This window comes from Pygocentrus nattereri, chromosome 13 (genome assembly GCF_015220715.1).
Source record: "Pygocentrus nattereri isolate fPygNat1 chromosome 13, fPygNat1.pri, whole genome shotgun sequence".
Lineage (NCBI taxonomy): Eukaryota > Metazoa > Chordata > Actinopteri > Characiformes > Serrasalmidae > Pygocentrus > Pygocentrus nattereri.
Genome location: NC_051223.1, coordinates 19,587,025 through 19,614,384, shown reverse-complemented (window position 1 = coordinate 19,614,384; position 27,360 = coordinate 19,587,025). Strand labels below are relative to the sequence as shown.

At 41.0% G+C, this 27,360-nt stretch overlaps 1 protein-coding gene across 14 annotated transcripts in view; it reads right to left on the bottom strand.

Annotated features, from left to right (window-relative positions):
* Window positions 1–27,360, bottom strand: part of cacna1g (calcium channel, voltage-dependent, T type, alpha 1G subunit) — a 322,261-nt gene that overhangs the window by 63,534 nt on the left and 231,367 nt on the right. For all 14 annotated transcript variants that reach the window (XM_017695914.2, XM_017695912.2, XM_017695906.2 and 11 more), the window contains 5 exons: window positions 25,465–25,533; window positions 21,969–22,153; window positions 4,218–4,344; window positions 606–731; window positions 294–383 (listed from right to left, as the gene is read on the bottom strand). In XM_017695914.2, the coding sequence (XP_017551403.2) occupies window positions 294–383; window positions 606–731; window positions 4,218–4,344; window positions 21,969–22,153; window positions 25,465–25,533 (597 nt within the window). The remainder of the gene's footprint in view (window positions 1–293; window positions 384–605; window positions 732–4,217; window positions 4,345–21,968; window positions 22,154–25,464; window positions 25,534–27,360) is intronic.

Sequence of the window (27,360 nt, the reverse complement as noted above, 5' to 3'; positions counted from 1 at the left end):
GCCCGAATAGGTTCTGGAATAAACCAGTGATATGCAGAGCTATACTGCAAAATGTCATAATGCCATTTATTTAGAGGATATGAAAATTTGATAGTAAGACTGTTCCCCTTTCATCACTTCAGATGTGTTGGGTGCTAGGACAGAGCAAAAATGTGGGCTATCAGGGATAGTTTGAGAGCCACTGTTATAAGCTACAAGAATGCATTAAATGGAACTGTAAAAGTAAATTAAACAAAGCCTGCATAAGGTGCATACATTTGTGGCTTAATCAAGTACCAGAAACTGGTGGGTACCTGTTGATCAACCCCTACAGCATCCAGTCCGTCATACATAATGTCCACCCAGCCATCTTTGGAAGCCAGTACAAAAAGAGACATCAGGGCCTGCAAAAAAAAAACAAAGCCAGGGCAGAGCAGGTAATATAAATATGGAAAACAGAATGACGCACAAGCTCATTTGGCTGAGATGGCAGACAGACATAACAAACAACAGATGCTTTTGAAATAAAATGTAGCGTTACTCATCCCCGTCAGGAAGAGCTATAAAATAATAATAATAATCTTTCAAAAGAGGTCCATTAAATGCAAAGCAGGGTAAGTGCTTACCTGCCCCAGGTTGTCGAAGTTGTACTTATGCCTGACCCACTTATATTTAGCAAGCTCACAGTCAGATTTGTTGGTTATATTCCTTATGTCCTCCCCCTGGCACACATAGAACTTTCCTTTGAACAGCTGTGGAGAGAAACATATTTATCAGTCTACAAATTCAACTACAGTATCCACAATCTTTTTACCATCATTGGCCGACTCCTTGCTTCACTAGTCAACAGTCCATATTCAAGAGGTTGTTCACAGAGAAAGGATCCAATCTCATCAGCAACAAATTACGCATTACACCATCGCTCTTACATGAGAACTTGAGGCTGAATTCAAAACAGTTCAATCACTCATCCATTCACTATTCACCACAGAGAAAAGATGGGAGAAATGATTGATCCTCAGATGCTTCGTGTTTCTCTTTTGAAAGATTCTGAATGGATCCACACGTCATATTCACATATTTCTATAGACAATTTGTTTCCTCTGCTGTAAAAGAAACCCACACATAGGTAGAGAGAAAGGAAAGATGTGGCTCCGCAAAGCAGGCGCTTTGAGTGCAGGAACATTTAGCAAAACATGACTGCACAAACTACTCATTTGACTCAAGAGCTAAATAAAAAAACAATACACAAGTCATTTCAGTGATTTGCCATTACTGTTAGGACATCTCATAAATAGCAAAATAAAACTGAAAAACAAAGAAAACTCTGATTTCCTTGAAGAATCTTTCGATGGACGGCTCTTTAATTCAGTGGTTTCCAACTCTGGTCCTGGAGAACTCCTTGCTCTGCACATTGTAGAGTTTACCTTGCTCCCAACATACCTGATCCAATAAAATAGTTACCTAGCAAGCCATGCTTTAGTTAAACTGGGTGTTCTAGAGAAGGAAATCACAAAAACGTGTAGGGCAGAGGGAACTCTATCAATGCTTCAATTGAATACTCCAATATTTCAATGAATATTCCGCTCCCAGTTTTTTTCTGCTATTCCTGTAGTGTATAAATAATCACCACAGACAATAATTTCTACGTTTTCTTCTTAGAACTTAAAGAAGAACAGAAAATCCTTTGGCTCAAAATACATAAATAATAGAAGCCTTTAGAAGACAACATTTTAGAAAAAAATAGAAAATATATGGTAAAAAAGCCTTCTAATAAGTATATTTTGAGTCTACGGGACAAATTATCTAAATTCTATCTTTCGCAAGTGACTGTATTCTACCAACATGCCAGCATAGTTTGAAAAATGCTGGAGAATCCTCAAATGAAAAGCTCTTACGGAACCAAATGTGGTTCATGTGTAGCATCATTCCAAATAACCCTTTAGCACTTTAAAAAGAAAATGTTGTTATTATTGTTACAAAAATACAAGGACAAAGACATTTCTACATGTTTAAGATAAGAGTGCGTACACAGAATAATTCTTCATGACACTAAAGACAAATGGCTTTTGGGCTCCTCCATGGGCTAAGAAAAGTTGAGGAATTATGAAATTGGACATTTTTCCATCGCTGTCATATCATTCAGTCCTAGCATACACAAGGGTTTGTTCAGAGCCTCAGGTATTCTGCTCTGTACAGAGTCTGAGCCATGTGTTCTCTCCATGTACCTCTTTTTTCAGTCTAATGACCCTTTAGACAAGATCTTGTAGAGGAAGCCCACTGGGACCTCAGAATTTATGACTCTGGGCTTTTATCATACAGACATAAATTATTCCAATGCTGCATGAAACACTGTACTTGCTCAAAGGAGTCCCACAGTACAGTGTGCAGCAGTTGAACTGACTGATAGTACACTCATAAAATAGAACAGAAAGAGAATTATATACAGCACTGTGCACAAGTCAGAAACAACCCTTCATTTCTTTAATTTTCTAAAACAGCAATTAAGTAAATTAAGTCATTCATTTTTCTGAAGATATTTTTGAGGAGATGAGATATAAGATCATCTACATTCTGAATCTAGAGTGTGAGTCTGAAAGGATGTGTAGCCATCAAGAAACGTTTACTGAGAAAAGGAAACCGAATCATAAATCGATGATAAATCAAATCAAACAAAAAAGCTGCTGGTGTTCTCTGAACAATGAACTGACCACTCCAATATCCACACCCCAACTTCACTGAATGCATTTGGGATTAATTGAAGTGTAAGAAGCAGGAAATGCAACCAACTTCTAAGACTGAACTTTAGAGGTGTGATAATTATGATGGTGTGATGAGAAGTATCCCTGAAGACTTTGAAAAACTGAAAGCAAGTCTCTGGAAAAAAATGGAAGCATAGACTGGATATAGACTGACTATTGAACTTCCTGAATATACACTGATTAGGCATAACATTATGACCACCCCCTTCTTTCTTCATCACTCATTTTATCAGCTCCACTTACTATATAGGAGCACTTTGTAGTTCTACAGTTACAGACTGTAGTCCATCCGTTTCTCTGCATACTTTGTTAGCCCCCTTTTACCTGTTCTTCAGTGGTCAGGACCACCATGGACCCTCACAGATCAGGTACTATTTGGTATTTGGGTGGTGGATCATTCCCACCAGTGCAGTAACACTGGTGGTGGTGTGTTAGTGTGTGCTGTGCTGGTAGGAGTGGATCAGACAGAGCAGCGCTGCTGGAGTTTTTAAACACTGTGTCCACTCACTATCCACTCTATGAGACACTCCTACCTTGTCAATCCACCTTGTTAATGTAAAGTCAGAGACAATAGTCCACCTGCTGCTGCATAGTTTAGTTTGTGTTGGTTATCCTCTATTCCTTCATCAGTGGTCACAGGACACTATTGGCTGGATATTTTTGGTTGGTGGACTATTCTCAGTCCAGCAGTAGCAGGTGTTTAAAACCTCCAGCAGCACTGCTGTGTCTGATCCATTCAGACCAGCACAACACACAGTAACACACCACCACCACCACATTAGTTTTACTGCAGTGCTGAGAATGATCCACCACCCACATAATACCTACTCTGTGAGGGTCCATGGGGGTCCTGACCACTGAAGAACAGGGTAAAAGAGGGCTAACAAAATATGCAGATGGGCTACAGTCTGTAATTGTAGAACAACAAAGTGCTCCTATATAGTAAGTGGAGCTGATAAAATAGACAATAAACATAGAAACAAGGAGATGGTCAGAATGTTATGCCTGATCTGTGTATATTTTGTTGTTAAGGATTCTATGAAATTTTTTGTTAAATATATGTTCTCTGCTTCCTTTCCTAATGCTGCAAAATGATTAACTTGTACACAATGAACACTTTGACTGAAATAAATTAAGTGTGGTCTCTGATCCTTTGCACAGTGTGTGTATTCAGCAACCTTTAAGCACCAATGATATCCATCTTTCAACAATGGCTCTTTAAAGCAACACTAAAGTCTTTTTCAACCTAATCTCTAACCTGTAGCATATTACCAAATACACTAATTTTGATGTGTTTTCATCCACTTAAAGGCTGCTGAATCAACACACTTATAATAGAAAGCTTTTAATATAAATGAGTTTGAAGTTAACAGGTTGTCTTAGACTAGGCATTCCTCCAAAGAACTCTTCTGGCACCTTCATTTAGGGCAGTATAAATGCTTGTAATTAGTCATCGGTACAAAAATGACAACTCACCTGTACCCCAAGTATGCCAAAGATGATGAAGAAAGCACAGCAGATGACCACAATGTTTCCGATTGGTTTGAGGGATGACATCAGAGTTTCAACCACTAATTTGAGCCCTGGAGCCCTGCTGATCACCCTGTAAACATAGCAGAAGGGTATATCTTCAAGCCACACACAATTTTAAAGATGCAAAATGGCAGTCTTCACAAGCCAAAGGTGTAAAAGAGCATAATAGAGAACAGAAGATATCAGAAGTTCTGAAGTGAAAGTAGACAATATATAAACAATTGTCGGAAGTAGACAACAATAGTGAATAGGTGAGTTATGGGGTGGTCATGTTTTGGTCAAGTGTGTATACAGAGGGAAGGGCAAGGAGAGCCCGAGGCTGAAGTTGGCTGAGCTCAGTTGGCTGAGTGTACCTAATTATAGTACAGTATAAACCCTGTGTCCCCAAACACTCACATTCAAAATGGTCTTCTTTTTCTAAATATATATGTATATATACAATCAGGCAATCATCAGAGCATCATTCTCTGCTTTTCTAGCACAGTTACTGACATAGCAGACCTTGGAGGTCATGTGGTACTTTGCAGTTGCCCAGTGCCCAAACTCTGTGTCAAAAGTCTTTTTTTTCCTTGATGGAAAAATGAATGGGATTTTCAAAAATCATTGATCATATGTTTGTATCATGTACATTTTTCCTCCAAATGCCACTGAGTCCTTTGAATCACAAGATTATTAAGTAGCCAAAATGCTAATATAGCCACATATAAGCTAAAAGACTGCTAATAGATAGATAGATAGATAGATAGATAGATAGATAGATAGATAGATAGATAGATAGATAGATAGATAGATAGATAGATACTTTATTGATCCCGTAGGAAATTTAGTTTCAAACTGGAATAAAGTCCCTATGAAGCAAGGACATGGAGTACAGGACATATACTTCCACATTTACCTGCACTCACAAGCAAATCCTATTAAAATGATAAAACTAACTCATTAACTAAATAAATAAACACATAAACAGGCGCTAATGCTAATGACTAAGTCCTGAAATGCCTATCCCTGTTCCGGATCAGCACCAGTCTGTGGCCCTACTTCATTAATGACTTTGTTTCAGCTAATGAAAATAAGTGGAGAATAGCTCCACAGGTCTGCACTGCACATTCTTCCCCACAGCTGCCAACGGCTCCACTACTCCATCAACCTTTCAATCAACACCTATCCCAAGGAAACAGGGAGTCTGGTAATTGACTTCTTAACTCATGCGTCTAGCTGGCTAACGCTGTGTTGCGTGGTTTCAGAGGAGCTGGCTGCTCCAACAAAGAAAGGAGACAGTTTTAATTAAACTGTTAGAGAAACGATGGTGCTTAATTATTAACAGCAAGACATCTGGAACAACAGCAGAGCTGTCAACCCCTGAGGTGGACCAGCAGCACACACCATGACACACCTAGGCAGATACACACCAACATATATGTACACATAACTAAACCCTAGTTAGGCACCTCTGGGTTTCACTTTAGTTCCATTTTATGTCTCTTGGCATCTGCTCAGCATTAAAATTCCCCAAGCACTATAACATGACAAATAGCTTCATCGTAATATTAACTACAATGGAATGTGAAAAGGGGTTTGCTAAGGTGACATAATGTAATTAACGCTAGCTAATGCTAATGCAATAAATATTTATGCTTGTCTCAACAAAATTTGTGATTTTTTTCTCACATTTTCAGATTCAACAGTGGGAAAAAATGATGTATATATATATATATATATATATATATATATATATATATATATATATATATATATATATATATATGTATAGTCATAGACTGTGTATATGTGAGCGCAACCAGTGTTGAGCAAATGCCTAGTAAGCCAGATAGCATATTGACAAGCCACTCAAGCATGCATAAAAATTGACCAAAAAGACAATGAAATGATTAATCATAGTTATAACTACAGTTCCAGTTGTCTCTCAAGCACATACACAATGAGCTGGAACTAGAGCCATGAGTTATTTTGGTTCCTGATTGGGTCAGTTCTTGCATGTGCAGTGTAAAATAGTTTTCACACTATGGTCAGAAGATGATTTCTGATCATGATACAGAGTCTACAAGAGCTTAACTGGTCCTGGTTAATTGAATGTAGTGATGTAAACTGAAACATTGAAACACTGAACATTGAAAAACTACATACAGTTATATGCAAAAGTATGTGCCCCAGTCAAACACCATGTTTTGGTCATTTTCTAAGTCAGATTGCTCCAGTCATTTCCACAAAGGGCCAGTGTGGCTGTAGGTTTTCATTCCAACAAACACAGGAATTGTTTGAAGTCTGAGAGCAATTGATTAAAGAAGCAAAACATTTGTGCTACTGCTTGTTTGGCATGAAAACCTGAAGCTACACTGGCCCTTTGTGGATAAGACCTAAGTTCTAAGTGAACATATCCTCTACAGAGAACAAACTTCTGCACATTATAGTATTATGTGTGTATGAGTGTATATATATATATATATATATATATATATATATATATATATATATACACATATATGTATGTATGTATGTATGTATGTATACACACTATTTCCAAAAGTATTTGGTCGTCTGTCTTTACATGCATTAGAACTTGAGTGACATCCGAATTATTAATTGATAGGGTTTAATATAATATTGGCCCACGCTTTGCAGCTATAACAGCTTCAATTCTTCTGGGAAGGCTTTCCACAAGGTTTAGGAGTGTGTATATGGGATTTTTTGACCATTCTTCCAGAAGCACATTTGAGAGGTCAGACACTGATGTTAGATGAGAAGGCCTGGCTCACAGTCTCCGCTCTAATTCATCCCAAAGGTGTTCTATCGGGTTGAGGTCAGGAATTTGTGTAGTCCAGTCAAGTTCTTCCACAACAAACTCACTCATCCATGTCTTTATGGACCTTGCTTTGTGCACTGGTGCAGAGTCATGTTTCAACTGGAAGGGGCCATCCCCAAGCCATCCCCAAACGGTTCCCACAAAGCTGGGAGCATGAAATTATCCAAAATTTCTTGGTCTGCTGAAGCATTAAGGGGCCAAGCCCAACTCCTGAAAAACAACCCCACAACATAATCCCCCCTCCACCAAACTTTACACTTGGTACAATGCAGACAAGTGCCGTTCAGAGTCATCCATCAGATTGCCAGACGAAGAAGCATGATTCGTCACTCCAGAGAACACGTCTCCACTGCTCTAGAGTCCATGCAGCTGCTCGGCCATGGAAACCCATTCCATGAAGCTCTCTACACTGTTTTTGAGCTCATCTGAAGGCCACATGAAGTTTAGAGGTCTGTAGTGATTGACTCTGCAGAAAGTTGGCGACCTCTGCGACCTCAGCATCCGCTGACCCCGCTCTGTCATTTTACATGGCCTACCAGTTCGTGGTTGAGTTGCTGTCATTCCCAGTCGCTTCCACTTTGTTATAATCCCACTGATAGTTGACTGTGATATATTTAGTAGCGAAATTTCACAACTACCCAAAACCCCATATGAACAATAACAACAGGACCCAGCTTCTCTCACCCAGATTAGGGTTACCGGGGCCTCACCCTGGAGCCAGGCCTGGGGCAGGGGCTCCTCGGCGAGCGCCTGGTGGCCGGGCCTTTACCCATGAGTCCCAGCCGGGCTCAGCCTGAAAGAGCTACATGGGACCACTCTCCCACAGACCCACCACCCATGGGAGAGGCGCTTATGGCATTGTGGATCGGGTGGCGGCTGAAGGTAGGGGCTTTGGCGTTCTGATCCTCGGCTAATGAAACTGGTTCTTGGAACATGGAACGTTACCTCTCTGGCAGGAAAAGAGCCTGAGCTAGTGTATGAGGCTGAGACATACCAACTAGATATAGTTGGGCTCACCTCAACACATGGCAGGGCCTCTGGAACAGACTCTCTTGAGAGGGGTTGGACCTTATTCAGTTCTGGGGTTGTCCAGGGTGAGAGGCGTTGGGCAGGAGTGGGCTTACTCATAGCTCCCTGGCTCAGTGCCTGTACGTTGGGTTTTTCTCTGGTGGACGCGAGGGTTATTTCCCTGCACCTTCGGGTCGGTGGAATGGGCTCTAACTGTTGTCTGTGCTTATGCACCGAATGGCCGTTCAGAGTATCCGGCCTTCTTGGAGACCCTGGAGGGGGTACTGGAAAGTGCCCCCTACGGGGACTACATTGTCTTGCTGTGTGACTTCAACGCTCATGTGGGCAATGACAGTGAGACCTGGAAGGGCATGATTGGGAGGAATGGCCTCCCCGATCTGAACCTGAGTGGTCTTTTGTTATTGGAGTTCTGTGCTCGCCACAGTCTGTCCATAACAAACACCATGTTCGAACACAAAGGTGTGCAAGTGCACATGTCATCAGGACACCTTAGGCCGTAGTTTGTTGATTGACTTCGTAGTTGTGTCATCGGATTTGTGACCGTGTGTTTTGGACACCCGGGTGAAGAGAGGAGTGGGGCTGTCAACCAATCACCACCTAGTGGTGAGTTGGATCAGATGGCGGGGGGAAAAAACCAGACAGACCTGGCAGACCCAAATGAGTTGTGAGGGTTTGTTGGGAACGTTTGGCATCCGACAAAGCTTCGACCACATACTGAGGGAGGCTGGTGACATCGAGTCCAAGTGGGCCCTGTTCCATACCTCCATTGTTGATGCAGCCGATCGGAGCTGTGGCCGCAAAGTCGTAGGTGCCTGTTGTGTTGGCAATCCCCGAACCTGTCGGTGGACATCTCGGGTAAAGGAAGCCGTCAAGCTGAAGAAAGAGTCAAATTGGGCATGGTTGGCTCGGGTGTGGGAGGAGTTTGGTGAGGCCATGGAGAAAGACTATCGACAGGCACCGAGAAGGTTCTGGCAAACTGTTAGGTGCCTCAGGAGAGGAATGCCTCAGGAGAGGAATCTTGAACTGTACCACGAGCCCTTCGAGCTTCAAGTACAGCTCGGTTTGACCGGCCATCCTTCAAGGTGCACGGAAGACGAGCGTCGAGAATGTTCTCTGTGCTGGTGCCCAGGTGGTGGAATGAACTCCCACTGGCTGCCCGAACAGCAGAGTCTCTTGCTGTCTTCAAATGCAGACTCATCTCTTTACACAGCACTTAAATGAGCATTGAACTATAAGCTGCACTTTTATTTATTGTATTGTATCTTATTGTTATTGTATTGCATTGAATGGCACAGAGTTCTGCGTTCAACTCTGTTTCTTTTTCTCTTGGTGTCTGCAGTGACATATTTGTTTCTAGCAGTATCTGAGCTCAGGACTGTCTTTTTCTCTAAGCTATTGGTAACTAGCAAAGATACTTTCTCTAGATTGACAAAGCACTTCTTGTAAGTTGCTCTGGATAAGAGCGTCTGCTAAATGCTGTAAATGTAAATGTAAATGAATGCGGTTCCCAACCAACACTGTATACAGTGGGGCTGGGAGGCTGCTGACTTCGACTGGGGACGTCATTGGACGGTGGAAGGAATACTTCAAGGATCTTTTCAATCCCACCAACGATCCTTCCCTAGAGGAGGCAGAGCTTGGAGATCCGATCGAGGGTCTGTCCATCACTCGGGCTGAGGTAACCAAGGTGGTTGGAAAACTCCTTGGTGGCAGAGCACCGGGGTGGATGAGATCCGCCCAAAATTCCTGAGGGCTCTGGATGTTGTAGGGCTGTCCTGGCTGACACGCCTCTGCAACATCGCGTGGACATCTGGGGCGGTCCCCCTGGAATGGCAGACTGGGGTGGTGGTCCCACTTTTTAAGAAAGGGGACCGGAGGGTGTGTTCCAACTATCGGGGGATCACACTTCTCAGCCTACCTGGTAAGGTCTATGCAGGGGTACTGGAGAAGAGAGTCAGACCGATAGTTGAATCTCAGATACAAGAGGAACAATGCGGGTTTCGCCCAGGTTGTGGAACACTCGACCAGCTTTTTACCCTCACCAGGGTCCTGGAGGGTGCATGGGAGTTTGCCCAACCAGTCTACATGTGTTTTGTGGATTTGGAGAAGGCATTCGACTGCGTCCCACAGGGGATCCTGTGGGGAGTGCTCCAGGAGTACGGGGTGAGGGGCTAGTTGTTATGGGCCATTCAGTCCCTGTACAAACAGAGCAGGGCCTTGGTTCATATAGCCTGCAGTAAGTCGGACTGGTTTCCAGTCAGGGTTGGACTCCGCCAGGGCTGTCCATTGTCACCGATTCTGTTCACAACTTTTATGGACAGAATTTCTCGGAAGAGCCAAGTGGTGGAGGGCGTCCAGTATGGTGGCCTCAGGATTTCACGTCTGCTTTTCACAGACGATGTGGTCCCGTTGGTGCCATCAGGCCGGGACCTCCAGCTCTCTCTGGACCAGTTTGCAGCCGAGTGTGAAGCGGCTGGGATGAAAATCAGCACCTCTAAATTTGAGACCATGGTCCTCAGTCAGAAAAGGGTGGAATGCTCTGTCCAGGGAGTAGATCCTTGCCCCAAGTGGAGGAGTTTAAATATCTTGGGATTTTGTTCACGAGTGAAGGAAGGATGGAGCGAGAGGTTGACAGGCGGATTGGCGCGGCGTCTGCAGTGCGGACCCTAAACCGGTCCGTCATGGCGAAGACAGAGCTGGGCCAGAAAGCGAAGCTGTCAATTTATCGGTCAGCTTTGGGTAGTGACCGAAAGAACGAGATCGTGGATACAAGCAGCCGAAATGAGCTTTCTCCGCAGGGTTGCCGGGCTCTCCCTTAGAGATAGGGTGAGAAGCTCTGCGATTCGGGAGAGGCTCAGAGTAGAGCCGCTGCTCCTCCATGTTGAGAGAAGCCAGTTGAGGTGGTTCGGGCATCTGGTAAGGATGGCCTCTGGACGGATGGATGGATGGCTTGTTGCACAGCTGGCATCCTATCATGGTGCCACGCTGGAATTCACTGAGCTCCAGAGAGCGACCCATTCTTTCACAAATGTTTGTAGAAGCAGTCTGCATGCCTAGGTGCTTGGTTTTATACACCTGTGGCAATAGAAGTGATTGGAACACCTGAATTCAATGATTTGGATGGGTGAGTAAATACTTTTGGACTAGTGGATACTGTATGTATACACACACACACACACACACACACACACACACACACATATATTTATATATATATATATATATATGTATATTGCTGCTGTCAGAACAAGCCTTATCTCCAACATGGTAACTTCAGAAAAGAAACATACTTTACTTTTAATGTAAGTCAAGGGAACCAGATGTCTTTCCAAGTCATGTTTGGTCATTTCTTTTGGTCCTCTCATCATGAAATTTACATACAATATAAAGGCCAATTTCAGGCAATTTGAAATTATGTCAAAAAACGGAAAAACAACTAAAAATAGAGATACACGGTTTTGTTCTGACAGCAACTGTGTATTAGCATAAACACACGCAAACACACACACACACACACACACACACACACACACACACACACACACACACACTGAATTCAGCAAATAGAAATAAAAACACTCAGTATATAGAAATTCTCCTGGTACAGGATGTGTTAACTCTTTTCCCTTAGCAAATCAACCAAATTTCATTTGACTGGGGTTGCTGTATGCAAGTGTAAATCCTTGTACCATGGCTTTTGATAGCATTTGAAAATGTGGTTCCACTATTCACTACCATTTCATTTCTGATCCAACAAACCTTAAAAAAATCATAGTACATATTGTGGATAATGACAATGTCTTCAATGATCACATTATATTTTTGCCATATTGGCAAGCCCTAGTAACAGCAGACATTTAGCAGCAGTAGAAAGAGGAGTGTAGTAGTTCCTGTTTTTAAAGTGAAGAATAAAGGCCACGTTCTTCTTCATCTGATGACAGGAATTTCTGCTTCCCCAGCAAAGCCCTGAGCTACAGCCTGATTTGATCGTGGGCTTTGATCTCCTTAAGAAGTACTCTGTGATCGCATCAGTGTCTAAACACAAGAAAAAGACCATGTTAAGGAGACAAATCTGATCAAGTCAAAGTGACTGAGAGAGGGGGAAAAGCGCTGCCCGGGAAGCTTCCTATAGCAGACTAATCTCTCTTTCCTTTATTTACCTGACTTGCTGTGCCTTTCCCTGAAGCCTAGGTATCTACTGGTGTCTAAGATGCTAGGGATAGGGATTTCTTGTGATAATGTCCGATATGTGACAGAAATGATAACAGAACGACGACAAGAAGGATCAATACAGCTCCTGATCTGCCGCCTAGGTAGAGAGGCATAACCCAATTAAAAAAAAATCTTTTATATGCTGCTATGATCAGAGATGTTCTCCACATGAGGTTTATGAACTTCACCAGTAGAGGGCACTCTTGCCTGAGATGTTGTGTCAGTTAAAGGCTTGTGTGTTTATGACTGGTCATACATGTGTGAGTGTGTTTGAATGGGCATGTCAGTATAATGAACTATAATGTGTTCATGAGTAGAATAAGGGTGGGTGACATACCAATAATGCAACATTGCAACACATTTTCATGATTCAAGGTATCATAATATTTAGTTTCAAAGTTTGCAAACAGGAGCTGCAGGGAGCTCCAAACATGTATTGCAGTTCTACAACTGAGGCTTAATTTAGAAGGTTTGCACTGTCGTCCAAGCAGTTGCTGAATAAAAAGCAGTAATAAACAGGGGGGATATTAAAATTTTAAAAGGCTACTTGGAGGTGGGGAGGGGGAACTAATTAGGATTAAGTAACCATTTAGGTTAGGTGTCTTGCTCAAGGACACCTCAATCATGTGCGGTTGGCTCTGGGGATCAAACTGGCGACCTTCCGGTCATGAGGCTGGTTCCCTAACCTCCAGCCCTTGACTGCCCAAAGAAGTCCTTCAAGCCAGACAAATGGTAAAAATGAATGTCATAATGGGACAACATCAAATAAGCTATTTATGTTGTTATGCTTATGTTATTTTACTTGTTATGGTGTCTATCATGCTGTCAGTAGACAAACGATGACAATCCAGATACATTGTTTATAATAGAGACGTAACAGAAAATTTGACACAGTCAAGCTTTCCCAAATTTTTTTCCCAACCATTTACAGCGCAAGTGAAATAAACTGTAGGTTGATTTTTGGGGAGCCATGAATGCAGAACACCTCATTGTAGCCCACTGTAGTCCATGATCACCCAATATTATATATATATATATATTAAAGAGCACAGACCATCTTTTTGCCTCACATAAAGAACTGACACTGTTAAAGTTCTCCTCTGAAAATAATAACCATGAAAAGAGAACAAACCATGATGAAGATAATGGTGATGATATAGTAAACGTGTCAAAGAAGATGGATAAGGTAAAGCAGGGGTGAATAAAAGTGTACAAACACAGGAAGGCCCATTAGCACCTCATTATTGTTGTGATTGCATTGTAATTGTTATTGCTGTCTCTGTTACTGTGACTGTAATTGTTTCTGATCTGTTATTGTTACTGTTATTGCTATTATACAGTATTATAATTTGGGTATGAGTACATTCTGTGCCCTAAAGTTTGTGGACACCTGCTTCTCCAGGACTTCTTTTCTGTGTAATTGAAGGGTAATTAATAGGGAGTTTGTTGTCTCTCTGCTGCAGTAACAGCCTCTATTCTTCTAGGAAGACGTTAGATGTTGTAACATTGCTCATGAAGTCAGCGCATGATGTAAAATGATTAGTTCTGGATCACAAACACCACTCCAATTTATCTCAAAGTTACTGGATGGAGCTCCATCACTCAACAGCCCAATGCTGGGGGGATTTTATTAACCTCTAAACAGTCTTTTGGGATTTGGGCATGGTGATCTTTCAGCAATGGGTGCACCCTAGAGTCACTGAAGGGCTATCTGAATATATTTGGACACTTAGTATATGTAAACAAAGTTGGATCACTATCCTATGTATATTTAGTGAAGCCTAATGTGAAGTCACCACAGCTGAAACATAAATATACATAAACACACAGCAGACGGGACTTCTCCTGCAGAGGATGCACTTGTTTGCAAAGCCCAGAGGGAAGCCGTCTCCAAGGATAACTCAGTGGAGCCTGATGGGACACAAATTCTCCTCAGTTTAAGCCTGTGCACAAACCTCTCTGCAGCACCATCCCTTCTGCTGTGACTTGTCAAACATGACTGGCATTATACACTGTATTTGGGCTTCATCTCTCATATGCACTGCTTCTATTTTCTCTCTCAGAAAGGAGGAAAACACACATTGAAAGAACAACAAGTAGAGCATGGAGGAGCTACTTGTCCCCAGTGCACAGAGACACGCCTTCATTCTGCCTGTAATTAAAGGATGCTGGAGACAGGCTGAGCTGTAAGGAGAGAGAGAGTGTGTGTGTGTGTGTGTGTGTGTGTGTGTGTGTGTGTGTGTGTGTGTGTGTGTGTGTGTGTGTGTGTGTGTGTGAGAGAGAGAGAGAGAGAGAAAGAGAGAGAGGGAGAAATAGAGAGTGAGGTAAACAATGGAGAGATAAACCTAAAAAGAGAGAGCAAGAGTGAAAAAGAGAGATAGGGAGAGACAGGTGTGGGGACAGTAAGAGAAAGAGGGAACGAATGAGAGTGAGGCAGGAAAGAGCAGTAAAGAGACAGTGATAGGAAATGGGGGAAGAGAGAGAGGGAGAGAGAAGGGAAGAGCTAGAGAGAGACCTAAAGAGAGAGCAAGAGAGCAAGGTAGAAAAGAGAGGAAGGGAGAGGCAGGTGCAGGGAGAGCGAGGGACAGAAAGAGAGAGGAGAAAGAGACAGAGGGAGCAAATGAGGGTGAGGTCAGAAAGGGCAGGGAAGAAACAGAGGAAACGAGGGGGGATGGAGATAGAGAGACAGAACGAAGGAGAGAGAGACATAAAAAGAGAACAAGAGAGAGGAAGGGAGAGGCAGGTGCAGTGAGAGGAAGAGAGAGCGAGACAGAAAGAGGGAGAAGAGACAGAGAGAGTGAATGAAGGTGAAGCCAGAAAGGGCAGGGAAGACATAGAGAGGGGACTGGGGGGTGGAGATAGAGAGGGAGAGAGAGGGAGAGAGAACTAAAGAGAGAGCATGAAAGAAACGAAAAAGAGAGTAAGGGAGAGGCAGGTGCGGTGAGAGGAAGAGAGAGTGAGACAGAAAGAGGGAGAGAAAGAGACAGAGAGAACAAATGAGGGTGAGGCAGGAAAGGATAGTGAACAGAGAGAGTCAGAGAGAGAGAGAGAGAGAGATTCTTGTATTTTTCCATTCTAAAACTGCATTACTATAATTCTACAATGTTTAATGGGTTAAGCTTAAAAAATATTATGGTTATTATTTAATTTTAATAAATGTTACTGTTTTTCTCATTAAAAAAATAGAAAATACTTGTAGCTTATTCCAGCTATCAGCAGGATACACCCTGGACAGGTCGCCAGTCCATTGCAGGGCATATTTGTTACAACAAAAAGTAATTATTAAATCTATAGATTCCTTGATTATTAATGAAACTTGTGATGACAGCCTTAATTTATTGTATAGATATGAGGCATACTGAGCAAATATAAAATAATCTACCTACTTCTGGGTCTATTTCACTTGCTTTCCAACACACTCAAATAACCAGACAAAATTACACATTGAGAGGAAAAAAATTAAAAAGCAATTATCTATAAACAATATTGATAATCATCATCATCATCCCCAGAGAACATGCGAATGCAACTGAATCCAATTGAACCCATCAATGTGTTGCACTTTCTGTTGCCTCTTGGTTAATTACACCAAGCACACAGTACAATACAACTAACTCATTTCAGGCCATCCATGGCTAAATTAGCCTAACAAATGAATCAGAGACTGGGCAAGTGCTGAGAACATTCACTCATAATTAAAGAGAGGATTAACGAGGACAAGCATTAATAAAGCAGTGCATGGCCACAGGATATTTACATCATATGTTGAGAAGAAAGGGAGGGTCAAACTGTGCTTTGTCCCACACAGCACCAAGAGAAAGGGATTATAATTAACCCTTATGAGTCTAGTGTTACTACTGTCACGTTGTCATTATGTAGTAATATATGTTTAATTAAATAATTATTATCCCCAAGTTCTTTTCTGTGATTTCTGTGATTTTACATGAAAAATGCTATTCTTTAATTTGATCGTGCACTCTTTCACAGAATGGTGAACCCCTCCTTATCTTTACTTCTGAAAGACTCAGGGATGCTCTTTTTATATCCAATCATGTTATTCACCTGTTGCCAATTATGCTAACTAGTTGTGAGATGTTAAGCAAGGTGTTTTTTTAGCATTATACACCAGTCTTTTGATGTTGCTGGCATCAAATTCGAAACAGGTATGTATTTTTTAAAAAACAATAACATTTCTCTGTTTCAGCATGTGAAATGTTGTCTTTGTACTATTCACAATTAAATATAGGATTTATATTATTCGCTCATCATCACATTGTTTTTATTTACATTTTGCACAGTGTCACAACTTTTTGGAAACAGGGATGCAGATCCAAAGCAATAACCACAATGATCCTGCACAGCACTAGCCATGAGCAGCAAGCATTCTGCATGGAGTGTCATGCACAGGTCAGTAGAAAGGACACATAGTTGCCATGCCCAGCTTTGAATTTGTTGTGAGCTGCATGCACGGAAAAGTAAATACAAAATTCTGCTTTGCTGTTGTGCTGCGAGGCTTTTGGTATAAAAGAAGGTTACATTAACCTAATTTGTGCTTCTGATGCTTTATGTTCAGGGACACAGAGTATGCAGTAAACAAAGTTTAACTAAGTTATCCTAATGCTAAGATAAATGCCTATTCTTTATGAAGCATTAAGCAAATTCAGTTAAGTATTTAAATAATTTAACATTTGAAGTTTTGCATACATGCAACCTAACTGGCAGCTGAAAGTTTGCCACTGCAATGGCTTTTAACATACCGCTGTGCTTATTCTATGTCTTTATGCAAGGCTCTGTATAGGCTGCTGTTACAATAAGGTAATACATTTATGTATGTATGTATTTGCTTGCGTTTGCTTGTTTGAATTATAGTTTATATACAGTGCGTATTTTATTGTTTATATATTTACTTATACTTATTTTGTCATGGTCCAAAAAAAGCATCTGTTTTTTTTCTACATCTTTGGAGCAACACAGCTGCCTCTTAAGTTGCATGATGTTTTTCTGATGAGAAAAAAAACAACAGAAATGCTCCCAAATTGTTTGGAATAATATAGTTTTTTGGCCACTACTGCAAAGTCAGCATTTTGAAGAAACCTGTTTTCCTTTGAACATTGCCAATCATTTCTTTACATGTATGTGACAGCTGATTAAATTGATATTGGTGCAATTAAAAATTAAACTGAATTGACTGGTGCTATCGTAACAAACTCTTGTATCTTCAAAATGGCAACTTTATAGGAGAAAGAAAAAAACACTCTTAACTTTTAATGGAAGTCAGTGGAACAATATTTGAGTTCTAAGAAATTTTGGAGCATTTTTATTGGTCCATTCCTCATGGAAATGAGGTCCTGGGTCAGGATTAGGTTTTGGGTTGAGGTTAAGATTAGAGCTAGGATTAGGGCCGGGGAGAGGGTTAGGTTTTGGATGAGGTTAGGTTTAGGATTAGGGCAGGGGAGAGGGTTAGGTTTTGGGTGAGGTTAGGGTTAGGATTAGGGCAGGGGAGAGGGTTAGGTTTTGGGTAAGGTTAGGGTTAGGATTAGACCCAGGTGAAGGGGTTAGTTCTTGGGTGAGGTTAGGGTTAGGATCAGGGCTGGGTGAGAGGGTTAGTTCATGGCTGAGGTTAGGGTTAGGATTAGACCAGGGTGAGAGGGTTAGTTCTTGGGTGAGGTCAGGGTTAGGATCAGGGCTGGGTGAGAGGGTTAGTTCATGGCTGAGGTTAGGGTTAGGATTAGACCAGGGTGAGAGGGTTAGTTCTTGGGTGAGGTTAGGGTTAGGATCAGGGCCGGGTGAGAGGGTTAGTTCATGGCTGAGGTTAGGGTTAGGATTAGACCAGGGTGAGAGGGTTAGTTCTTGGGTGAGGTTAGGGTTAGGATCAGGGCTGGGTGAGAGGGTTAGTTCTTGGGTGAGGTTAGGGTTAGGATCAGGGCTGGGTGAGAGGGTTAGTTCTTGGGTGAGGTTAGGGTTAGGATCAGGGCCGGGTGAGAGGATTAGTTCTTGGGTGAGGTTAGGGTTAGGATCAGGGCCGGGTGAGAGGGTTAGTTCTTGGGTGAGGTTAGGGTTAGGATCAGGGCCGGGTGAGAGGGTTAGTTCATGGCTGAGGTTAGGGTTAGGATCAGGGCCGGGTGAGAGGGTTAGTTCTTGGGTGAGGTTAGGGTTAGGATTAGTCCTGGGTGACAGGGTTTGTAACGCCAGGTTTGCATAATGGAAGTAACATATCAACAACACATCTACTTGATGTAAGTAATTTCATGTATCAACAGAACAACTACAGGACATTAACTTCAGTGTATTCAGAAGCTGCACTACTGCTACTTCACTGATATGTTATTGTTGTATTGCTGATCATCTGCTAAGAGTTTATTAATCATCTACAAAGGACCACTCCAAATAAAGTGTTACTGAAATTCCAACTTAATATAAAGGGGATCTGATGTTTTCCAATTCTTGGACAAATAACTAACAACTAAAATCAAAATACAAGCTTTTGTTCTGAGAGTGAAAACATACGTTCTACATGTAAGAACTGAGTAAATATAGATGTTCTGTCCTTTACAGAACTGGTATGCAAGTGAGAAGAGTATCCCATGTAATGAAGAATCATGCAGTCCATCAACTCAATACACACACCCACCTACACACACACACCCACACCCACACACACAGTGAGTAACGAATCCCACCTTGAACCTACATCACTTCACAGCCCAGATGCACATATGTTGTAGATTACCCAGCGGCCCTCCCTGCACCTCCCTGCCCGCATGTTTGTGGGGCAGCTGAAGCTTGCAGTGGAGGCTTTTTTATGACTCTTTGTCTTTTGTTTGATTTTTTAACTTGGACTCGGCGCTGGAGTGTATTAACATAAAACCCAGTGACTGAAAGGATGGAGAGTGGGATGAAAGTTTGAAAGGTGTTCAGTGATGCTGAGGCCAGCGCTCAGGCTGTAAAACGCTCTGAAGCGGAGCGCTCGGGTGGCTGGCTGAAGCTCAGTGCGAGAATAGGCTACCTTTGTAATGTAAACGCTCCAGAGCTGGAGCAAGAAACACAGGCTGCTTCATGTTTAATTCACACAGCTTTTCTCCTCCAGGGAATCTGCTCTGTACCACAGAGAACTGGGTCCCACTCACACACCGCTCAAAGGTTATTTCACCTTACACAACACAACTTTTTGGGCTGAAAACGGCAACAATATAATCTAGAAAAAGCTACATCTTTGCTAAGAATAATCTCTGTATAGAGGCCTGTAGGCACCACATAAAGTAATATACACCAGCCACCAGCTCTCAAATGCACAGTAATAAAGTAATAAATTAAGTGGCTCTCTGCTTGGACTATGGTTCTAGGAAAGACTTTCCACTAGTATAGACCCTTAATATTATGTGGAGGTTCTTCAAACTATTAAAAGATTCTTCACACTTATACATCTTCTCAAAGGTGCTTTGGAGAATGTACTGAACAGTATTCTAGTGAAATTCCTTTCAGGGAGAAATAGAAAAAAAAGGATAAAGACAGAAAAAATAATTAGGGAGGGGGGAGAAATGGTAGATAGATAGATGGATGGATAGACAGACATACAGACAGACAGACAGAGGGGAAGAGTTAGAACAACAGCGTTAGTTAGAGATCGGGTTATAGGAAAAGAGAAACAGAGAGACAGAAAGAGAGATAGAGAGAGAGAGAGAAATTGAGAAGAGAGAAACAGATGAGAGAGAGGGAAAGAAATGGTTGAGAGAAAGAGGCATTTAGATAGGAGACAGGGAAAGAGATAGGGAGAGAGACAGAAAAAGAAGAGAGAAACAGAGAGAAAAAGAGAGACTGAGATGGAGAGAGCACATTTCTAAATCAGAGCAGGATTAGAGAGAACGAGTGTAAGGGTAATTAACACAGTGCTGGTGTTCCGATCAGCAGGATCATCAGTGGAGTCAGCTGTAATGTTCAGTAAAACTCACTCAGCATTCTGTCTCTGCTGCCCTCACAGAGCCATCTCTCACTCTCATTCTCTGTCTACCACGAGAAGACTCTCACTATAAAGACACTAGTGGAATTATAGATTTCTCCACCATGTGATCCAGAGTGTTGAGTCATTTCGAGCTTCCACAACCTTCACTAGTTCATCAGCAACAAATACGAAGTACAAAATGCAGTCACTGACAAATGTAAAGAAAGTGCAAAGTGTTTCATGGAAAATCCTCCGAAATGAGTGGAATTCTTCTTTATGCCAAATGCCTCTTTCTATGAGATGATATCAAATTCATCACTCATTCTAAATCTCTGACGCACTAACATAATTTAGAGCTACCGATGGCACTGAGAGGCATCCTATAAAGAAGACTCAGATCATTTGAACAATGATAAGTGAATAATCAGGTGATTGATCCAGTAGATGCATTTTGCAGCCAATCTTTGAAGCAAAGATGAATATTTGATTTTTGAGCTGCTTGTGAATATAGGATAAATATTTCAGCGCTAGGAGGTCTCAAGGGCTTCTCTTAACAAGAGCACTGGCATCAGGCCTACACACACAAACACGTGCACACACTGTAAGACAGAGCATCACCTAGATTCTTGGACAGGGAGGGAATTAGATCAAAGTGCTGAAGTAATATTTCCAGTAAACACTGGATTGGCAAAATTTCCCTGCCCTTCTTTAGCTACTGCTTTCATGTTTACTCATTAATAATTATATTCTATAGAATACTGGATGTTCTGCACATACAGCATTTCTCTGACCTTAATTCATTGTTTATGTTTGAAGATATAAACTCTATGTTCAACTGATTAATTCAAGGTTTTTAATATAAATAAGTAACAGGGCATGTAGACATTTCTTCATTTAAATTAACAAAATCTGCTTGAAGTTTCTATAGACTGGCTAAAATGGTTTGATGCCAATATACAACACACAACATACACTTAGTGGCAACTTTACTAGAAACCCACACCTTATACCCTGTATACCCACAGGTATACAGTTAGAGATTGAAGCCCATCTGTTGTCAAATACAATTAGATAAACTGTATCTCTTCATTAAGACCACAGGACTGGTCTTTGCTAGAATGTTTTGGGTGGCAGACCACTTTCTGTCATGCAGTGACCCCAACAACAATGCAACAACACCACCAACATAACTTCTACCCAACAGTGATCTTGTCTAAAGGGATGTTGACAACATGACAACTGATGGGACTACAGTGTGTAATTCTGTACATGCAGTCAGTTTTATGATTATTGGCATTCTTGGTAAATATGGATAAAATGATCATGAAAAAATCTCTTAATGGTTAATAAAATATGAGGAAAAAATGTAACTTTTCACTGAAGTAATTATGATGTAAAAAAACAAAAATGTTTTGGATCATTGTACTGCTAAAAGATCTAACCACAGCTAAAAGTTGAAACTTTTTTGGTAGAGATTAACTGACTGAGTTCTGGAAAACTCATGATGACTAAATTAATAATAATAAAATTCGGAACTTGCTTCAGTTACACTTTGTTCATCAGGATTTCTAGGGGTGCCAATAACTGTGACACCTATGGTTATGTTTTTACCTTTACGCCTTAGTGTATAGGTCCTGATCCTCATGTTGGGTGGTGAAGTGTATAGACTGAATTAGTCAGCAGGGTACTGTACCTGAGGGGCCGCAGGGTCCTCAACAGTCTCAGTACTCGCAGCATGCCCAAGATTTTCGTGCCGCTGTTGGAGATCATGGACACCAGGATGTCAATGACTGAGATCATCACCAGCATACCATCCAGAACATTCCAGCTGCTCTTCAGGTAGGTTTTCTCCCCAAAACACCAGCCCAGGGCCACCACCTTCATTACACACAAACAAACACTCTTTAATGTTGCCAGAATATATTCTCAGAGTACATTGGTTTTTTTGTACCTTCAATCATTAGACATTTTATCAGGTACACATTCAAATTAGCACCCACTAACATACCATTATCATGTTAGCATCAATGCTGTGCTGAGAATGGTACACCAGAGGTAATATCTGGTCAGCGGTGGTCCAATGATAGTCTTGTAATGCCAGAGGTGATCTCGTAATGAGAATACATATGTGGGGACAACTTGACAAACTTTTGGTTTGACAGTGTCACTCAATCTGCTGCCAACAAGGGTAAACCCCTCTAAACCCCTCTAAAATATGCCCCCAAATTCCTATAGTCCCTGCTCTTTTAACCTTACAGTTGCTAACACAAGTAAACCAAGCTAGCCTGTGAACCACTGTTGTTAGCTAACAATGTTCATTGTTAATGAATGTAATGTGCTCTCTGCACATGCAACACAGATACAGTATATTGTTGCTGTCTGGACAAAACCTTCTGTCCATTCTTTTCCATTTTTGTAGTTTTTCATTTTTTGATTAAAAAAAAACAGGTGCCCTATATCATGTGTCAAATTTAATGATATACAGACCAACAAACACAGACCAAAGGTACTTGGAGAACATTATTTTATTAATTTCCATTTCCATTAAAAGGTAAAAATTGTTATCTTCTCATGTAAATGTTTTTGGAGAAACGCGGTTTTGTTACGACAGTAGCAATATGGTTATTAGAGTTTTTGGGGGTGACATTTCCCTTACTTTGAGCTGCGCCTTCACAGGGTATTGGACTGGCTTAGAAATTTCACACTCTGTTTGTTCCCACCCATGCTTGGCCAAAAAGGTCTTAGGGTTGTCTCCAGAAGTTCATGTTACGAGATCAAATCTGGTCCCATGAGACTAGTCCAATGGTGGTACCTTTCCATTGATACTGTAGATGCGGCAGAATGTGGTAGATAGGCTACAATTAGTAATTAGTGCACTTGTAAGGTAGGTGTTTCTGATAAAATGGCCAGCTAGTCTATGTTTAAGGTAGATGTATCCAATAAACTGGCAAACTTTCTTCCAAATTTCAAATAAATTAATATATTGATTATCAATGTCCAAAAAATACAAAAGCAATGTAGACATTGTCAGAAACTTTAGTCAATGGTTTTGTTTGTAGTACAGACTTGTGTGTCATTTTAGGCCTTTGCTAGACTACAATGGCAGTTGTGAGCTAAGCCAATGTGGTGGCACCATGCACTCCTCTAAGATGAGCTCACAAAAGGGGAGGTAAACAAATCAGAAATGTAGCATCATCTCCCAAAAAAGCAGGAACGTGAGACTCCTAACGATGCGAATATATCAAACGGTAGTCTGATCAAACCCTCACCTGAACAAAGACATGTCAAGCGCCAAAAAGCCCGGAGTTGCGGCACCCCTCTCATCTCCGGCCGCCCTAGAAACTTTTTGTCAGGCGCTGTTAATTAACCTCCAGCGCGTATGATTATTCTCTCGCATGATTTTCATTTTGAAATCTCCTGAGTAGGTGTGACCTGGCATATAGCAGGGCCTCAGAATAGAAGCCCTAGACCTGAGTGAGTGACACCTGTGAACTTTCCTGTCTTCTCCTGAGAGGTCTCTGCATGTTCCTCCATTTCAATGTTAGTCATTTGAATATCTGGCAGACGATCCTTTCTTTGTAGCATTAACAGGTCTGGTGCCTAGAATTGAAGGGACGTTTGATGGACTTGTCTTAATGGTCCATTCATGCTGCAGACTTTGGATTTGTCCTCAAGTCTAAATAAAGGGGCTTCAATTGTTGAAAGTTTTAATTCAGCTGTCTGAGGCAAGTCAAAGTTGTCAGAGAGGCATTTTAACCCTGTCATATACCTATTTTTGGAGATACATTCAGACACTTTGGCTTTAGCTAAGTAAATCTGTCCCAGAGTAGTTTCACAGGCATCTAGCGTAGTAAAGTGCATTAGCATGTGGAATTAAACCTTATTGTATTTGATGAAGCAATGTGCTGTCTTTATTGGTGGATGCATCGTTCTGAGCAAGCATGTACAGATTCAGAATGGAATTCAGATCAATACAGGCTTAGTAATGATTTATTTCATTAAATTAATAAAAGGTGATGGAAGTGTGAAGTATATGTCTGTTAGTGATGCACCAAAATAAAAATTCCTGGCCAGAACGAACCAGAACCCTTTATGTGCTACATAAAACAACTGGTTTCCATCATAAAAGAACCATTTGAGCACGCAAAGAACTAATTATTCATTTATGATGAGTATTCATGGTTCATGGTACTTATACTTCACACTTTGGTTCTGACAACTGTGAGTTTTGTTTGTCATTTCAAAAACTGTGGCTGCAGTTGTCGCTGAAGTGCTAACAGGGACTTTTTTCCTCTTCAGTTGTTTTGATGTATTCTGCTTCAAGCAGGATTTCATGCTTTTAGATAGTATCAAATCTATAGTTCTTGGGATACCGTGCATGAACACTGATCATACATTTCTTGTCTAATGTCCCTCATAGAATCCACAAAGTAGTTCCACATAGCCAGTGTATTCACTGTTGAGTTGTTCTAACATGTCTGTGCTGAATTGTGCAGTATGGAGGACTAAACAAACAGTTTTTATTCACTATTTCTCATTTTCATTACCATTCACATAATTTGTAAAGGTTTATTGTTGTTATACTTTGTGGAATTGTGGAATTTAATTTAAAAAAAAGAAACAATTCATTTTTAACTTTTGTTGGAAAACTTAAAGTGCCATTTTTTGGCTTTTCTGAGCACCCAAAATTCCAGTGCTCCTTATTTTTGTGTTTGCTTGCTCAGAATGGAAGTTTGTGTCATGAACAAAATATATATTTGGGAATTTTTGTTCTTTGCATATCATAATAAATGTAACAACAGCATTAAGAAATTATGGTAGTGAAGGAGAATATATTCAAAAGTAGACACAGCCATTATTTTGGAGTTGGGAAGGAGTTGATAGTGCTGCTGTTTTATTGCAGGGCATGTATATCATCAAAAAGGACTGAATAGAGGTAAAACTATATGAACAGCTAGGGAGCCATTGCACAAACCTGGAGGTAAACTGTTTTGACCAGTCGACATTAACCATATTGATCAAAAACAGAGGTGTGCTGAGCACTTAAAGAAGAAGAAGAAAAAAAGCCTTGCAGAAATAAAGCTAAGCCACTAGTGCTTAATGTGCTGGGTCTGGGCAGGGTTTGTTTACCCCCTGTGAAAGAGGACTTGTCGCCCCACACGGAGCCAAATGCCATCACCATCACCTACCTTTATTGTCATTTCAGTCACGAAGATGGCGGTGAAGATGTAGTTGGACAGCGTCAGAAAGATGCGCTCCTGTGGAGAGAGCCAGACGAGGAGGGAAAGTGACGGCTGAGTCAGTGCAGGATCAGAGAGAACGCAGCCTTCAGTGTGTCTGTGTGTGTGTGTGTGTGTGTGTGTGTGTGTGTGCGCGTGTCGCATAGCACATTAGAGGTGCCTCCTGTGAAGTCATCTATGGAACTGTGACTCTGCCCACGCATAGAGTACTCCACAAGCATTAACATCTCACCGACACACACAAACACAGTCACTGCATGAGCCACGTTTCAGCGGTCTCAGTGGGTAATGCTAGATACCTCAGTGGGTAATAACTGGAGGATCCCTGCTCCAAAATGAGATAATAGTTGGCTCCCACTTCTAGTTTGTTAAAGAGAGCATATCATGAACTTGAAAATAGGCAGCTTGATTAAAGGAAAAGGCTGGCAAAAATTCATCTTGAAACAGTTTTCCCCTTAGCTCAGATGAAATCGATCAGCCAGTGTGTAGTGTCCAACATTTTAAAAGTTTCATTCCAGAATGCGGTGTGTCCATTTGCAACAACTATAGATAGGGTATCTGAAAAAAATTACAGCTGAATTTGAATGAAATACGCATTTTCATTTCTCAAATTATCCATAATATAGCATTGGTATTACTTACAGAATGTAAAGCCCACTCCCAACAACATACAGAACTATGCAAAAGTTTTAGGCCCCTAAATATTATGATTTAGAAGGCTATTTATCAGTATTTACTGGCTCAGAAAACAATAATATTAATACAATAAACAGAGGTGTTATGAAATGTCAATGTTAATTGAACTATTTTCAAACCTCAGGGAATTATTTGGAAGGAAGGAAGCTGATTATTATTTGTAGTTATCATCCAACACTTTTTGGATAACTAGTTAAACTTCACTATGTTAAATCAAGTGAAATCTACAACTAAACTTTGTCCTTTAAATTAGCTCAACAGATATTAACAACTATTTGTGAAACTAAGACATTTTTGTGACTTCACTGTATTTGTGAAATATGTGTTTTCACATACACAAGCTTACTTATATCCAAGATTAAGGGCTTTTAATAATGTGATTGAATACTGTAATTAGGTGTCTTTGGCACAGTACTGTACATCATGAATAAAAGGATTTTTTTCTGGAATTAAACTTTTCATTTTCATAAAAAAATATAAACTGCACAGCAACAAACAGATTACAGTCAGTAATTATAAACACACAAAGTAACTATGTGGTTGTTTTGGATGAAATGGCCAGTGAGTGTGCATTGGTGTGTAAAAGTGTGGACACCCCTGGACAATTCCTGTTCTGTTGATTTCCTAAGTGACAATAAGTTAAAACGTCTTCCACAAAGAACAAACTCAAATTTGGCAGTTTTTGGCAGATTTTAGTGCACAGTGTCTAATCTGCACACACACACACACACACACACACACACACACACACACACACACACACACACACCTGCTGTCCTCTAAGAGGAGCTCACAAAAGTGGAGGTAAACTAAAATCTCCCTGAAAATGTTCAGCGGAAGAACCTGAGGCTCGTGAATATGTAACGTCCCCGTATCTGTATTGTCTGGTGTTTGTGTTTTAAAACGGGTTGATCTTTACCTTCAATTTATTCGGTTTAACATGTTTCTTCAGATTTTTTTGGAATAAACATTAGAGACATCATTCACACATCAGGTACTACACTCCAAAATACATGGGTCTTCAAGGGTTCTCTAGTAAAGAAAATGCTTCTATACAGAACCATGAACACTCAAAGAACCCTTTGCACGAAAAGATTTTAAGGTTCTTTGCATTGTAACATAGTTCTTCAGATTGGTGGAGTGGTCTAG